The sequence below is a fragment of the Thalia democratica genome, chromosome 1, assembly GCF_965202585.1.
Source record: "Thalia democratica chromosome 1, ktThaDemo2.hap1.1, whole genome shotgun sequence".
Classification (NCBI taxonomy): domain Eukaryota; kingdom Metazoa; phylum Chordata; class Thaliacea; order Salpida; family Salpidae; genus Thalia; species Thalia democratica.
The window spans coordinates 55449672-55465935 of NC_139165.1; the positions used below are offsets into that span (position 1 = coordinate 55449672).

A 16264-nucleotide genomic window follows, 5' to 3' on the forward strand; every position below is an offset into this window, starting at 1 on the left:
GGAAACAAAAATAGGAAGTTGCATTTAAGACATAGATAATAGTGTTAACCAATTCTTGAATTTGATCCCAGTGCCGATCCCTCATTGCTGGGTTTTTTAGATCAGTTATCAGTGGCATTGTTCTACGGAACTGGTCTACTCTATTCCTTGATGCAATTACTATCTCCCAGTTCTTTGACTTTAAAATTGACTTTAGTTTAAAACCAAATCACATAACAGAATAATCATAGTCTTTTACATGTTTTATATTTTATAAGTATATTTTGTAAAAAAAATGTTTAAAGAAAGGTTCATTTTAGATGTAAAATTTGATTTTGAAATATTTGTATAATAAGATTAAATTTTTTAAATGATTAGTTTTACATAACGGTTGAACTAGTGTAAATAATAGACTTTTAATTCTTTAGAAAGCTTGTTTAGTTTTCTGTAAGTGTTTTGAGCAGTATCATCCATTGTTGTAGTGTGAAGGTCTTGAAACTGTCCAGTTTTCCATTCATCATAAAGCTCATCCCATTCTTTCGTAATCATCCAAACCTTTAATATCGATTTACTGCATTTAAAATATGGAAGAAGCTATTGAAAGGGTGGCAATAATTTTAATTAAAAAATTAGTTCCAGGTTTTCTGAATTCCTTCCAGAAATCATAATTATCAAAGTATAAGTTTTTCTTGTCCTCTTTAGGTATAAACTTTAACTAAAGATAAAAGCTGGTTTTAATAGTTTTAAAATACTGTTAATATAAGGTATTGCTATTTTAGATTTATTTCCATTGCAGCCTGTATCAGTTTTATACACAACTTCTTCCAAGTTTTTTTTCATTAGTTTAGTTAAGTACTAAAAGTTTCAAATAAAAATAAAAATTAAAAAATAGTTAACATTGTTAGATTAGAATAATGTTTTTATAAATCAAATATTCAAGGATTTCATTAAAAAATTTTAGGCTACCCATAATTTTTCCAAAATTTATCAATTTATATAATTTTCCTTTAAATCTAAATATTCATCATTTTTTGATTCCTAGATTTTTGGCCATACTTTATCAGTAAAAATAATAAAACATTTTATCTTTTATGTTACATACCTGCAACAAACATCGGTAATAAGAAAAATAAAAGGCTTTTATAGCCAAAAAAGCTAAATTTTTAATAGTTGTATCAAAGTTTATTTTTTCCGAGACTTCTATCTTTCTTTCAAAGTTAAAGTTTATTAGCTGTTTAAATAAAAAAGAAACATGATGGTGTAAAAAAATAGATTTCTGTTTTTCAATTGAACTAACAGTATCAATAGAATCTAGTTCTTTGATGAGCGCCTGGAGGTCTTTAGACGGAGCTTGATCAATTTTAAACAGCGTTAACCCTTGTTTTATAATTAACTGTTCTTTCTCAAAATCTTTTATGTGATCTCTGCAAAAATTATAAAAAGTAATAATTTAAAATATTAAAGTTGAATAAAAAGCATAACTTTTTTCAATAAATTTTTATTTATCTCTTTGGATTAGAGTTGATAAATTAGATTTTTACTCTTAAAATAAACTAAAAGTAAAAAAATATCTGTCAAAATACTAACAAATTTGTATTTTGCAGAAAATAGGTATAACTACACCAGCAAATAAAAATTAAATTGTGTAATAAAAAAAAAGTTTTACAAAAGGTTCAAAATATCATAACACACCCTAAGAATTTTTTTATAACTTTAAACTTGTTAGGTGATATGGTAATAAGTAAAATAAATATTTTCTGAAGTAACAAAACAATGAACTTTTAAGGTAGTCGAATTATCAAAATATATTGAAGTTTTCTGTGATTATTCAAAAATACAGTTCTACAAAATTTAAATTTGTTATTATTTATACACAAGACATAATAAAAAAAAAATCTTACTTAAAGTCCTGCAACTTGTCAGTAGCATCGGAAACATTCCACACGCTAGTAAACGGCCCGTTGTTGACAAAATCATTCGTCAGTTGGGTTACTTTTTTGCGGAACTCATCACCTTGGGTCAAAAGTCCCAATTTAAACTTTTCTTTGTGCTTCTTCAGCTGCTGTTCTGAATCTATAATTGCCTGCTGAAAGTCCATCCACTCAGTACCAACTGATTCCAACAAGCCTAATGTCTGTGTTTTTATTATGAATAATTTACACAATTGCAAACAAAAAGTTAACTTTACAAAACTAAGTAGAACCAAATGAGATTCTAAAATATATTCAAAAATACGTATTTTCATATCTAGACGAACGACATAAATGTTATAAAACTAATACTACAAATTGATAAAGATAAACGTTTCTAATTCCTGTTTTTTAATTAAATTTCTTTTATACTTTAACTACAAAACTATTATAATTAAGGAAATTTTAAAACAACCCCTTCTTCTACAGGAACTTCGTATTTTTCTAATATAGCAAATTGTTCGTGCAATATAGGGATTCGAGCTTCAGTTTGCTGAAGTCTGCTGTGAAGGCGCTCCCAAAGTTCCAACACGCTGCTCAGCTCGACCAGCGTCGTAGGTGGCTTTAACACTCTTGAAAAAGTTTAACCGGGTTATTGCAATTTTTACAACTGTATGACTTGGGTTGTAATATACCAAAACAAAGAACAAACTAACTCTACGGTGTTAGTTTTAAGAAACTCAATTAAATCGTGTAAACGCTTAGTTGCCATGTCTTTAAGAAGGGTAGTAAATCTGTTCTGCCATTCAACACAGTGTGCTAATAGTGCGAACTTTAGAGGACTGCTGTCCAGCAAAATAAACTCAATGCTCAGCACAGTTTCCTCTTTTTGCACGTTGTTGCTGACTTCAGTGTACCTGTTAAATGAGTTTACAAACTTACAACTAAAACTGTTCAGGATACAAGATTGAAGTATTTGTTTTTATTAAACATTGAAATTTCTTTAAAATGTTTGCAACAAAATCATCAAACGTTTATTTTACCTGTGATACATGAAATCACCAATTAAAAAAAATTAACATTTTTTAAATAGTAAAATGATTGAGCTTTTAGAGATAAACAAACCTTCCAATATCAGCATCAAAACTAGCTACAGGTGGATTCAATCGTTGATATCTCTTTATAAAAGCAGATTTATTAATTTCCCAGATTTCCTTGTAGTTATCCCAGGTAGACAAGTAATTGCGCAAATGTTTAGAGTTTTCAGTTAAACCATCTTGTATTTGCCTCTGAATTTTACTTAGCTCTTCATCTATTTCTATATTGTAAGAAAACAGTTTACCATACAAGTTACAAACTTTACTTCGATAAAAAACGTAATTAAAATATATTTATGTGCTAAGTTAGGGTATAAAAAAGTTTTGTATTGATATTGATAAAATAAAATATAATATGAGATTTTTATCTTAGCAATATTTAGCTATAACTTTTATAGTATTTATAAAAACGTATAACAAAAATATGCAACATTCTTCCCAAGTTTATTAATTTGTTAGATATTACTTTTGATATTGCTTTACAGAAAAAAATAATTTCAATAGATACTGAAGACTATAGGTGTGTTTAATAAGCTAATATTTAAAAAAACTGTTATCAGGTTGTAATGCAACTAAAACTTAAGCATCAAATTCCGTAGTAATTTTCTTTAATGATAAAAAAATATTTACTGAAACAAACTTGTTTATCTTTAAATCTATAGACGCTTACTAACCAATAACACGTTCATAGGATCCTTTGTTAGCTCGTATATGTCGACGATTCTTAACCAAGAACTCAGGAAGTCGTTTAAACATTTTCAATGACGATGTTAGACTTCCACTTACATCCTTGATGCAAGTATGAAGATTTTGCATGGTCGGTTCAAAATCCACCTAAATATTATATTAAATTGAATACGGATATCTATCTAAATTTCTAAATAAGAGTTGTCATAAGGAGATGCAAGAAGCATAATATAATGCTTCCTCAGCAGGAACTTTTATCATCAATAAAACACTGCTAAATAGAACATTTAAAAGCAAAGTATGAATAAATATTTTTCCATTTAATAGTTTAAATCCTTTTTTTTACTAAGTACGGATTTTACATGAAAAAATTTTTGTAACCACTTAATGTATTTTAAAAACAATCGTTCCATGATATATTTGAATGCATGTTTTACATTTACGGTACATTTTTAAGTTACGTATACATGTCTAATTAAATCATAGTCTGTACTATGAATTATTTACATCTTCATATTTTTATAAAGTATAGAACCTTTTTGAAGTATTATAAAATTTAAATGGTACGTCTCTTTTATAATACTTTTTGTGCATTGCACATAGCGTAAACTAGATAGAATTTTTTTATTTTGAACTTAAAAATATTTTAATAAACATAATTTTAAATATAGTAAAGTTCTTTTATCTTTAAGATGTTTTAGTAATTCTAGTTATAACCATTAGCTAAAAAACTAGTTGATAAAAAAAAGAAGTTATAACTTGCAAAAAGCGTTATAAATTATTACTTTTTAAACAAATTGGAAAATGGAGTAAAAACATTTAAAAAACATTAAACCTATCTAAAACAAACTCAAGTATTACAAGCATTAATAAATCAACTATAAAACACTTACAGTAGGAATATTATGCCTTCCAGGCTGAAGAACAACTTCTACTTTAAAGAGTGGATCTGGGGAGGACTTTCCATCACCATTGATGGCGCGTGAAATTTCTAACAGAGAATATTTCATATTAAGCCGGTAAGCTTCTTCTACGTACGAATCGATTCGATAAACATATTTTGACCAATGAGAATGAACCTGACGTTAAAGCTACCATTATTTGTATTATATATGATTATAGAACTAATGGAACTTTATAATAGTAATATGATAAATTAATAAGACAACTATTTTTCTTGATGTTAGCAAGTGAGATTTAGTACTTGACAACTTCATTTAAAAATTTCTTTTTTTACACAAAAATTTAAAAAAATATCAAACAACTTAACCCTTCTATAGATAACTTATATTAAACAAAGTCAAATTAAATAATCCTAAATAAAAAAGTATTGTTTATGTTGTTATTTATTTTACTTTTATGTTTTACCTCACCGCCATCTTGTTCAAATATTTTAAATGTTTTTCTCAAAATATTAATAATTTCAGTGTGCAGTTTATTAAGAGCATTAGTAGCTCGTTGCTTATGTTGTTGCTGGTCAATCTGAAACTCCAAATCCTTCAAAAAACATAATTAAGTTGAAAACATTACGCTAGTTCAAACAAATTTAAGTTTTACCGTACAAAAAATTTAACTGTATAAACTTTTAACTATTCCATAAATAACCAGAAATTTTCAGAGTGATTTATACCCAAAAGAACAGTAGATATATAAAAACTAACTTCAATTTTTTAAAAGTATCATAAGGAAAAAAACATTAATCTAGTATAACGTTGTAAAAAAAATATTTGAGAAACTAAACATTATAACAAAATTTACCACATCAAAACTAAAACAAACACAAATGCACAAACCTCATATACATCATTATGAGGAATGCTTACAAGTAATACTTGCGTGATTTTTCTACAAGTTTGAGCAACTCGCATGTTAGTTCGTTTGTACTCATCTACAAGCGCTTGAACCTGCAAAAAGTAAACATTTGCAAATTAGGTCAAGCAAAGATTTTTCGGTGCGCAAATCCATTCGTCCATTAACCCTATCATTTAGTTTTATCTCAAACCATTTTAATTTTCAAAAATATTTTATAGCGTCTTACTGTATGTGATGCAACTATATATCAATAAATGATGTTACTTTGCTATTTTTGTTGATTTCAATGGTTAAAAAATGCGCAGCAAAGAAAAGTGTTTACAATTTTTTTAGCTAAAACAACCTAAACTTAAATAAATATTTGAAATATTCCTCTTAATTTCAGTTAAAACAAGCACATTAGTTTGTGGCTGACTCGTCGTCTAACAGGGCTATTCTGAAGAAGCGCAATTTTTAGGATAAACTACATGGTTATTTGCGCGCAAAATAGGCACATTTCTAAAGACTTTTTAAACAAGCCCCCTATGCCCTTAACTTGTTGGTATCTATTAAAAGTTCAAATAGTATGCTGCCTTCTCAAAGCGGAAGGATAGAACGCCATATTATAAAGGAAAAAATATGGTAGAATGAAATACTTAATACTTAAAAACATTTAATATAGCAGAAAATTATAAGTATTCATGCTACAAATTTAATATTTAATGCAGTTTAAAATTTCTCTACTAAATTATGTAAATTCAAAAACTGAATAAATAAGTTATTTTTATGAAATTGTTAAGAAAATACTTAGGGAAACTAGATGAAGTTATACAAAAATTAGTGTGTATCTTTTTTTCCGAAGGACTCCAAAGCATTCTTGTATATATTTTTTTATACTCTATACCTGAATTAGAGGCAGGGATGTCAGGGGATGCTGATATAGGATGCATTTAGGACAAAAAACTCTTAACTCGATCCTTATCATGAACAGCTAAAATATCTAAACAAAATTTAAAAGATTTTTAAACTTGTGTTCGAACTTACTTTGAGAAAAGTAGACGATTACAATTGTACAAGAGAAGAAAAACAAATGTTGGCAAACGTAACGAGGGTTCCCATAGATCGAGCTTAAAAAAATTCCTGACTTTTCTAAATCAAATTCTTAATTAAAACCGATTTAAAAATACATAACCAAAGACTTGAACGATTTTAATTTATTCCAAAAATTCAATTAGATCCTAAATAAAAGAAAAATTGAGAAATAAAAATTTTCTAGAAAAACATTGGTAAAATACAGTTTTTAGTGATGATAGATTTTCTTATTAAGAGCATGTTATATCAAATTTTCTTAATTTTTCTGATTTTTTTCGAAAAATCCCTTTTCTTTCCTGATTTTTGTCATATTTTTATTTATCCTGACCTTTTCTGATTTTCCTGACTTTGTGGCAACCCTGGTCGCCAAAAACTACGTTACAAAGAAGTTTGCAAGCGTGACCTGAAGAGCTTGAATATAAGAACTGATTAATGGAAAAACTAAGTGATTATCGCCGCATTGGTGATTTTTCATCAGCAAGAAACTATGTAAAAGAAAGATTTTTTTAGCAGATACAAGAAGACAAAGGAATTAGAAAAAAAAACAGTTTACTGTCTGTGTTATTTTTCTTTTTGTTTTAAATCTTACCAAACTTAATGTGTATTGTCTTTGTTTTATTTGTTGTAGAAATCCTGTGAGCACGCCACGTATGGCGGGATTGGGCTTAAAGCGGGTTATCATGAAATCAAAAGTACTAAAAATTGATTTAGTAAACTGTGTTTACATAAGAGAAATTTCTATTACAAAGTTATTCATAAAATGAAAAATTATTAAGCAAGTTGTTTTAACAACTCTTAAGAACTATGTCAAAGTTGATTGTATTTAATTGACAGAATATACGAATTATAGTTACTGAACTTCATTAATACCCGTATTGTGTATAAAGTAGCTTGATTTTAACTAATTATTTATACACTAAATTGATAAAACACTTAAAAATTATAAATGTAAAAATAATTTTAAACTACATACTTTTTTCGACTGAATTCTGCATTCGTTGACGAACACTTCGGATATTCCTTTAGAGTCCCATGTAAGCTTTCCAAGACCGGGATGAATCTTTTTGTCTAATGTTTTTATTCTCTCTTTAAAAAGACCTCGTTCGTCTGGCGTCATCGCTTCAATTATTCGGTTGTAATCTCTTTATTAAAAAAAAACGTCAACAAAAATAAGAACTTTACTACTTTTATATATAAATAAAACTAGTTTTATGTAGAAAACAAACATGTATAAAACTAATTATTTATACATTGTAGTTCAGCGATCGGAAAACTACAGCCACGGGCTCGAAAAGAAAAATCTGTTCAAAAAGTATCTATAAGTTAAGAAATAACTTTTAAAAGAAATTGAGCTTCAATTTCTTTTAAAAGTATCTATAAGTTAAGAAATAACTGTTTTAAAGAAATTGAAATTGGGCTTCTTTACAATAAAATTTACAATTTTTATTATTTTCTGATTACGAGTAAGCAAGCAGAGGGACTTAATTAATGATGGTTTCATTACAACTTTGACTAAAAACTCTTTATTTTTTTAGCATATAACTTTAAAACACTCCGGCCCGAAAAATAGTATCTTTTTTCTAACAAATCCGGTCTTTTACACAAAAAAGGCTGATAACTCTGCAGTAGTCAGTGGTTCTTTTACTTGACCGAGCAACAAACCTTACGACGAGCATGACGTGCTCCCTGAGCATCCTCAGTTCCTCGCGTCTCTTGTACATCTCTTTAATGTAGTGAGGAATCTCAAACAGAAGCCGGTGCCAGTAATGGATTTCGATGAAAAGTTTCAGCAACGTGCGATCAAAGTTCATGTTGAGCATGCCTTGCACCACCACGCCCTTCTGCATCAGCGGAATGTCCAGCTTTTCTTCCACCCCTTCGTCTGAGTTGTGGGCGATCCATTCGTTGAACATCTTTCTGACAAAGTCGTCCAGCGCCGTACTCAACAAATGGTAGCTGGCCCGCGATTCAGTGCCCTGGCCTATTTCTGGCAGGAAAGTGGCCTCATCGAGAATCTGTTGAAGCATTGAAAGGAATATTTACAAATAGATAACGTTTTAGAAATAGTTACAATTTATGAGTTTTAAACGATTACGAGCAATTAATATGTTGATTGAAAATTTTTATAGTTAAACAAATTAAGTTGTAAAATTCTTCCTATGTCCCATCTATGATATTTACTTTTAAATTTTAGAAGTTTTTAAATTTTGGTTTAAAAAAAATGTGTTAAAAAGGTAATAAAGTTATTAATTTTCATAAATAGTCGTTATTTTTGTAGTACATCAGCAATCGTTTTATAAACCAAAATCTAAATTTCATTGTTTGTAGTTTACCAACACCAAAAATCATTGACTAATAAAACCTGCATCTGACGATCAATTCTGCGTTTCAGCCCACGAGCCCATGTAGCAGCACCAGCGTATTTGGGTTGGTGTGGAAGAACATGCACTTGCTTGCTACTCAACTCTTTCTTAACCCGCCCTAACTCGTCATTGAACATTTGATACACCTTTTTCAAAACACACATAATTAGTTGAGACTATTTAGATACGACTAGCTTATATTGATGATACAAGATAATTCATATTTCTAGACTATACTTTAAATATATATGCAAATTTTGCTACTTGTATATGTTACCATGTGTATCAGGTTTTTCAAAGAGGGCAATATTTTTATAAACATGTTTTGTACTTATAAAAGTAAAATTATAACTGACTTCCGCAGTTTTCCTGTCAATAGCACGCTTGATGGACTCTCGAGCGGAAAATGAAGAAAAAACTTCCAATAATCCAACACCCTCTTCGACTGTAGTGACAGTTTCAAATGCAACTGTTATCAAATTCTGCACCATCACTTCCAAATCTTTCACACCAGCACGAAATCTGATTGTTGAGTAAAAACAAAGTTTTAGTTTATTGAAGTTTAGTAATGTATTTGTACATGACATCAAAAATTACGATAAATAAAACCACATATTTATATTGGCTAATACTACATGTAAAGTAATCAATGAAGAATACTAAAAAAGTACTTCAATTTAATTCTAATGCTTTTTTTATTAATTTTACCTATTTTTACAATAGCTTATCTATTTAAGCGAAAAAATTACAATATTTGTTATATACATTCGAAAGTTTTAAACAAAATACACTGTTTTATTACAAAGTATACAAATATGTTCTAAAAACAGATTAAACTAAACAACTAATCGACTAAATAAGCCTCCATATATATTTAAAAAAAAACAGCTATTAAAACATGTAACAAAGCTATATCAAAATCATTTCATAGAACAAATCAAAACAAGTCAAGATTTAACATTGGAAACTTTTGTATGAAATATTTTTTTAATCTAAATTATCAATGTATGCGTTGAATTCTAAACACGCTAACTTTAATCACATGAACCTTGGTTTTAATTTTTTTTTTTTTTAAATTTATTTATTTATTGACACTACTATTTAAATATGTAATAGTCTTTATTTTTAAGATTAGTGAAACATTTTTAAGATTAGTGAAACATTTTTAAGATTAAAAAGTATCAGTTAAAATATTACAGCTTAAAGTTCAACAAACTTTTGGAAAGTTTAATTTTGTAACAATTACTTTATAAATATTGTTATTATAAATAGACGGAATACTTATTCTTAGCCAAAATTTACATTAAGAGTTCACTGTGTAACCAAGTACCCAACTTATTTTAAATTTTGTTATTTTTTCAAGCTAAAACATAATTAAACTTGTTGTATTCATCGTGCCACTGAGGGTTTTTAACATCTAGTATTCCTTTCTTAATAAGGCGCAAAGTTTGTAAATGTTTATCAAAGGTTCCTTCAATTTCAAGCAAACTTCTCAGTATACTTGGACCTCGTTGACCAGAAAATAATGGAACTGAGCTTTTTTCACCATCCAACCTTTAATTTGACAGTATGTTAAAAATTTACTATACACTATTTATTACTTAATACAAAAAGGTTAATACTAAAAGCTATATAATAAAACTTTTTAAATTTAATATTATCATTACGCACCTTCTTGCAAACAGTCTTTGACACTCGCATACTTCAATTAGGTCTTTGCATCTTTGAATAAATGCATCAACTTGCGCAAATATTGAAGTTTTGTCAAGCAGCCATACTTTATCGGAGCAACTGTTTAAGTTTATTTAAAGTGATAAACTGTTTTATGGTTAAGTTTAAAACGCCTAATTTACACGCATTGCTTGTTTAAGGCAAGTAAGAAAGTTTTTAGCTATTTATTAGTTTTGAAAAACTTAAAATATTTAAAAATAAATTTATTGAGATTGTAAGACAACAATAGTTAAATAACTCGAAAAGTTTCGAGGCAATGTAACAACAAGGTTGATTTTGTGAGAATTAACGTGAGTTAAAATCAAGTAAAAACAGGCGATTGATTTTCTTAAAAAATTCATAATTTTAAGACAAACTGATCGTGAATTTGCACGTTGTGTTGGTATGTTTCCTTCCAGGAAGTGCAGCAATTTATGCAGTTTTGTAACACTACCACACTACTATTCACATACCCGTCGAATATGCGCTCAAGATCAATATCTTTTATGCAAATTCTAATTACTTCATTACTCAACTTTCTAAAGAGCTGTGTCAGTCGTTCTCTGTATAAAATATTTTAAGCATCAAACAAAAGACTTTAAAGTTGAAATATACTTGGAATATAAATTCTACAAAACGAGTAATAAAATAAACCTAAATAAAACTTCAAAAAATTGGCTGCGTTATTGTTTTTATTTTGCAATAGTTGTTTAAACACATGCACTTTTGAAATATCTTTAACAATCTTATAAACACAAAAAAATCATACTAATATTTAAATTAATAGAAAGAAACTGACTGGGAGTTGTAATACTTGGAATTTATCCAAATGATGCGAATTATTTGTGTTATCTTTGGAAGTAACTTTGGAACGTCTAACGGGCTTGCATTGAAAAGAGCAGTACAAGGTTCTTTAAGAAGCGACAGAAACTTCAAATTACTCTGAGCTTGATCAGAGCCTGCCAAAATAAGATTTGCTAGTCTTTTGAAAGGTGAAACATAAGACGACTTTGCAAGCTCAAGTATGCTTTGAAGTCTTTTTACTCCGTCCTTGTTAAGCTGATGGCTAATACCTGTTTAATATGTGGTTAATTTTTAAATAATATAAAACAAACAAAAATAAGAAGCAACAAATTTAATTGTTTAAAACTTTTCAGTTAAAGCATATAAACATATGCAGATTAAATTAAAAAGATAAACATAATTTTGGTTTTAAAAGTAAACATACCGGATAAATCTTGACATCGATTGTTCCAAAACTCAATCTCTTCCAATGGTCCTGAACTTTCTGAAGTTTCTAAAGCATCTTGTGCATTTAGAACTTCTTTAATTTGACGAGTCCAGAAAATCATTGCAGCTTCATAATAAATAAACTAAACTTTAGTGTTTGCTAAAATAAGAAAACTTTTATTTTACAACATGTTTACAACTATACAGTTACAAAAATATGTTTTGAACTAGTATAGTAACAAACATTAATTTAAGCTCTTAAGTTTTTTTAACTTTAAACAAACATTCAAGACGCTGAACTAGAGGTTTATTGTTAACAACTTCTTCAACTGAAAGATTTGTTCCTTCGCTTGGAATGTATAGCACTGTTTTTGATTGCATCTTATACTTCATATCAGTAATAGTGGCTAAAAATCTGCATAAAAGTTAGTCTAAATTACTTAAATACTTATTTTAAATTTATATAAATTAAATACTTTTTATTTTTGCTTGTAAAAAAAAGAGGCAACTACAAAATTTACAGCAAAGTATATATGCAAATATATGCAAAAGCAAAAAACATTACAAATCAAAACTAAATTTAGACAAAACTACAACAACCTACAAAAATGATACGTTATAAATGAAATAGTAAAACAAAACAAAAGATACCTGTGTAACCCAGCACTGAAATCATTTCTAATGCTATCCGGCCAACTTTTGTTACTAAACACTAATGGTCCAAACAAGCCACCCATAACTCTTAGTAAACTGTCAAAATACTTTTTACGCAATGTTCCCCATTGAAATTGACTTAAAAATTCTTCTTCTTCAATTTTGTCTAAGTTAGGCTTTCTATAAAAATTATAAATATAAAAAATAATATTGTATATTAATTCTATTTTTTTAGATTTCAATCTTATTTAAAAAATTAATACCAAAGACTTTGAATTAAAAACTTTCTTTTTCGGACTATGAAAACGACAGTTTTTTTTGTAAACTAATTTAAAGATATTCTACATTTTTAAGCAAGTATAAAAAAAAAACATTAAACACTCTTATAAAGAAACATAAAAACACTATTTAATAACACATTTGCATTATATTACCAAAAATGTATGAACTGAAAAATTCAGATGCACTAACTAAGATAAATTTTTAAATACCTTACTAAGTATGACTTATAAACTTCTGCAGTTAAAGCTTATATGACAAGCTAAATTGAAAATGAAGTTATACAATAAACATCAAAAATAAGTAAAAGTGATTCTACTTAACTTGCATTGACTGATTAAACTTTCTTTTTAATTTTTACTATACTACTAATCCACCTGTTTTTACTGTATTTTTCAGCATCTATTTAGCCTTGGACTTTACAACAAGAGTTTATAAATTTATTTATTAATTAACTTTTACCTAGAATTTTTAACTATGGGATACCACTTAATTTCAATTCATATTGAATATTGTAACAACTAAAAGGTCTGGGTTAGTTCTGAAACAAGTTTTTATAGTTTTAGAATTTATTTACTTTCCATTTTGAGTGAATCTAATATATGCTTTTCAATTACAAAATTATAACATGTTGCTGTATAACTACAAATTTAATACATTATTTTTGACTTGACATTAAGCTGATAAAATATTTTCATAATTTAAATTTTACAACTCTTTTTGTCCTTGGAAACTATTTGTTAGAAAATAAATAATTGATATTACTTGTCTACAAGTTTATTAATAAATTTATTAACTAGGTCACTCTATCTGTCTTTTTTATGCAGCTTCTGACAATCATAAGAAAAAGAAAGACTTAATTTCATTTTCTAACTTCCTAAAAAGAGAAAACTGCTTTTTAAATGTGAGATAGCCTAACTTTTAACAGCCTACTCAAAATGTTGGTAACATTATTTCACTTTATTTATTGTTACAGACATAGTAAAATAAACAGTAATATTCAGACACGCATTATATAATTAAACTATGATGAAGAGGTGTAAACTGTTGTAGCTGAAACTTTTTAAAACTCAGTTATATAAAAAATAGCAGTAATAACTAAACAAAACTATTTTGTAACAAAAGCCTCTTAATAATACTTTTTGTATAGAAAATTATGATTATAAGTCTGCACATTTTTTTTACAAACTTATAAAACTAATAAAAGCTTGTAAACAAACTTAATCAAAGACAATAATAACAAAAGTAAATACTTGATAAAATAGTTGATTGTATCTGTATTGTCATGTTTTGGTATTGTTTTGCTAACTACAAGTTCTTCCGTCTATAAATACATGAACAAACTTTAGGTTATAACTAATACAAATATTAGTTTCAAAAACGTAAATACCTGCTTATCTAAATAAAAAACTAAGAGAACTGAGTTTCTGTCGTGACAAAATTCTGAACATTCACTGTCATGACTTGTTTTCCAATGTTTTTGTCTATTGAACATCGGCAAGGTTATTCTTGCTTGAAAGCATCTAGGCTAAAAATCTTTTTAATTACTTAAAATGTATTTACTAAAAAAAGATATTATATATAGATTTTTTTAATCAATCACTAACATGTTTAATAAATAAAAAAATATACCAAATGCTGTAAAAACTTAGCTTTTTCTTGTATCAAGATAAGTTGAAAATTTGTATTACTTTTTCACTAAAGAGTGGAAAACAATCAAGTAAATAAAAACTTATTCATAAAACAGATTTTTAAAAGCATAGAGGGGGGTGTCCAACATTTTTTTTTTACTAAAATTAACATTGGATCTTAAATGAAAGGTTAAAGTACAAACCACAAGCCAGTTTTTATAGAATTAAAAAATATTATTTAACTTTTAGGATATTGTAATTTTGATAAAAAGTTTTGGATACAAAGTATGGACCACAAATTTTTGGGGTCAATTTTTCAAATTTTCTGTAAAAATTACTAAAAATCTATCTTCTCCTTAATTTTTTTAGCTAAAGACCTTAAACTTCCAGTAAACATTCTTTTTATAGTTTAAAAGAATTTGAATTTTTGAATTTTAAAAATATATAAAATATAAAAATTTTAGATTAAAAAACAAAAAAAAAATTGGTGGTTTTTTTTTCTATTAAAAATTAATTTTAAAAACTAAAAAAAATGCTGCATCCAATCTATTTTAAATTTAATAATACACTTTCTCTAAAAATTTAAAAAAGATTGCTTACAAAATGAAGGAGTAGATAATTTTTTTGTGAAATGGTCAGTTTTTGCGTTTTTGGTTTGTGCCTCCCTTTTGGAACCTATTGAGGTTACCTACTTGGTCGCTCATATCTCAAAATTTACTTTGAATTTTTCAAGCGATTAAAAATATCTGACAGCTCAGATAAAACTCTATAAAATAAGATCAACTTGTAAAATTCAAGGTGGACCCCCTCCTCCTATGCCCTTAACTAGCTTGTAACTTTTAAAATACATTAAATACACAGGGCTGCCACTATCTAAAACAAAAAACTTAGCCTGACTGACCAAAAACTAGCCTGAATCATACCTAGTTTATAAGAAAATTGTAATAAAGTCAAAATCTATAAGTATCTACTGTTAATCAAGCTTGAATTCTTAGAAAACCATAATATTGACTAAGATAATTGAGACCTAGATTTAAAAAATTATGTTTGTTTGAAAAAATAACTACTTTAAAAAAATACCCTGAAATATAGATAAAATATCCAAACTACTCTGAGTTTTTTGAATAACCAGAAAAAAATTCAATTCTAGCCTGCAGTGGCTTGAGTTTTTCTTAAACTTTGACTTAGTCTGATTAGTGTATGCAACCCCAAATACAGTATATATGTGGTGGTATTTTGATCTATAAACATTATTTAGAACATAAAATTTATTAAGTTGTTAATTATAATTTGGATGACAAACTTAATCAGTTAATACTATCTAATTTTATTTCATTCAATATTTTAATTAAATAGAGAAAAAGTCAAAAAGGAAACAATCTAAGTAAATGTTAGCTTAAAATGAAGTCAACATATTGCTAGTATAAAAAATATAATTTAAAAAAGACTAACAATATTTCCAATGACATCTACATCATTGCGATCAATTGAATTTTGTGTTTGATTCAGTCTATATTCATACTCGTAGGTATATGAACCTTATAATTTGAATTTTATTATTTTTTTTTCATTTTCATATATTTTAAATAAAGATTATTTTGCTTCAATGATTTATTTATTTATATTTAGTAGTAAAAGACCTACAACGCTATTGAACTCAATCTCTCCCCTCTGCAACGATAAACGTTTTCTAAAGGTAATAATGATAGTAATAAGATCTACAGCAATAAAGCATAACAAAATAAAAAAAAACCTTCGCATGTATCACCACCTTGCTGATTCGAGTTTTTTCTGCTTGTATTATCTATCATTGTCAACTATTTGCATAGTATATAATAAAC

At 27.3% G+C, this 16264-nt stretch overlaps 1 protein-coding gene across 1 annotated transcript in view; it reads right to left on the minus strand.

Annotated features, from left to right (window-relative positions):
• Positions 1-15901, minus strand: part of LOC145837742 (dynein axonemal heavy chain 2-like) — a 51350-nt gene extending 35449 nt beyond the window's left edge. The window contains exons 1-23 of the mRNA XM_082945182.1: positions 15897-15901; positions 12511-12693; positions 12144-12274; positions 11858-11986; positions 11429-11702; positions 11007-11192; positions 10591-10710; positions 10300-10473; positions 9276-9441; positions 8919-9065; positions 8219-8571; positions 7530-7698; positions 5467-5577; positions 5042-5170; positions 4567-4752; positions 3661-3820; positions 3015-3207; positions 2606-2806; positions 2365-2521; positions 1881-2113; positions 1277-1403; positions 394-534; positions 50-178 (exon numbers count right to left, since the gene is read on the minus strand). Coding sequence (XP_082801308.1) covers positions 50-178; positions 394-534; positions 1277-1403; positions 1881-2113; positions 2365-2521; positions 2606-2806; positions 3015-3207; positions 3661-3820; positions 4567-4752; positions 5042-5170; positions 5467-5577; positions 7530-7698; positions 8219-8571; positions 8919-9065; positions 9276-9441; positions 10300-10473; positions 10591-10710; positions 11007-11192; positions 11429-11702; positions 11858-11986; positions 12144-12274; positions 12511-12693; positions 15897-15901 — 3804 coding nt within the window. The remainder of the gene's footprint in view (positions 1-49; positions 179-393; positions 535-1276; positions 1404-1880; positions 2114-2364; positions 2522-2605; positions 2807-3014; positions 3208-3660; positions 3821-4566; positions 4753-5041; positions 5171-5466; positions 5578-7529; positions 7699-8218; positions 8572-8918; positions 9066-9275; positions 9442-10299; positions 10474-10590; positions 10711-11006; positions 11193-11428; positions 11703-11857; positions 11987-12143; positions 12275-12510; positions 12694-15896) is intronic.
• Between the last annotated feature and the right edge of the window lie 363 nt (positions 15902-16264).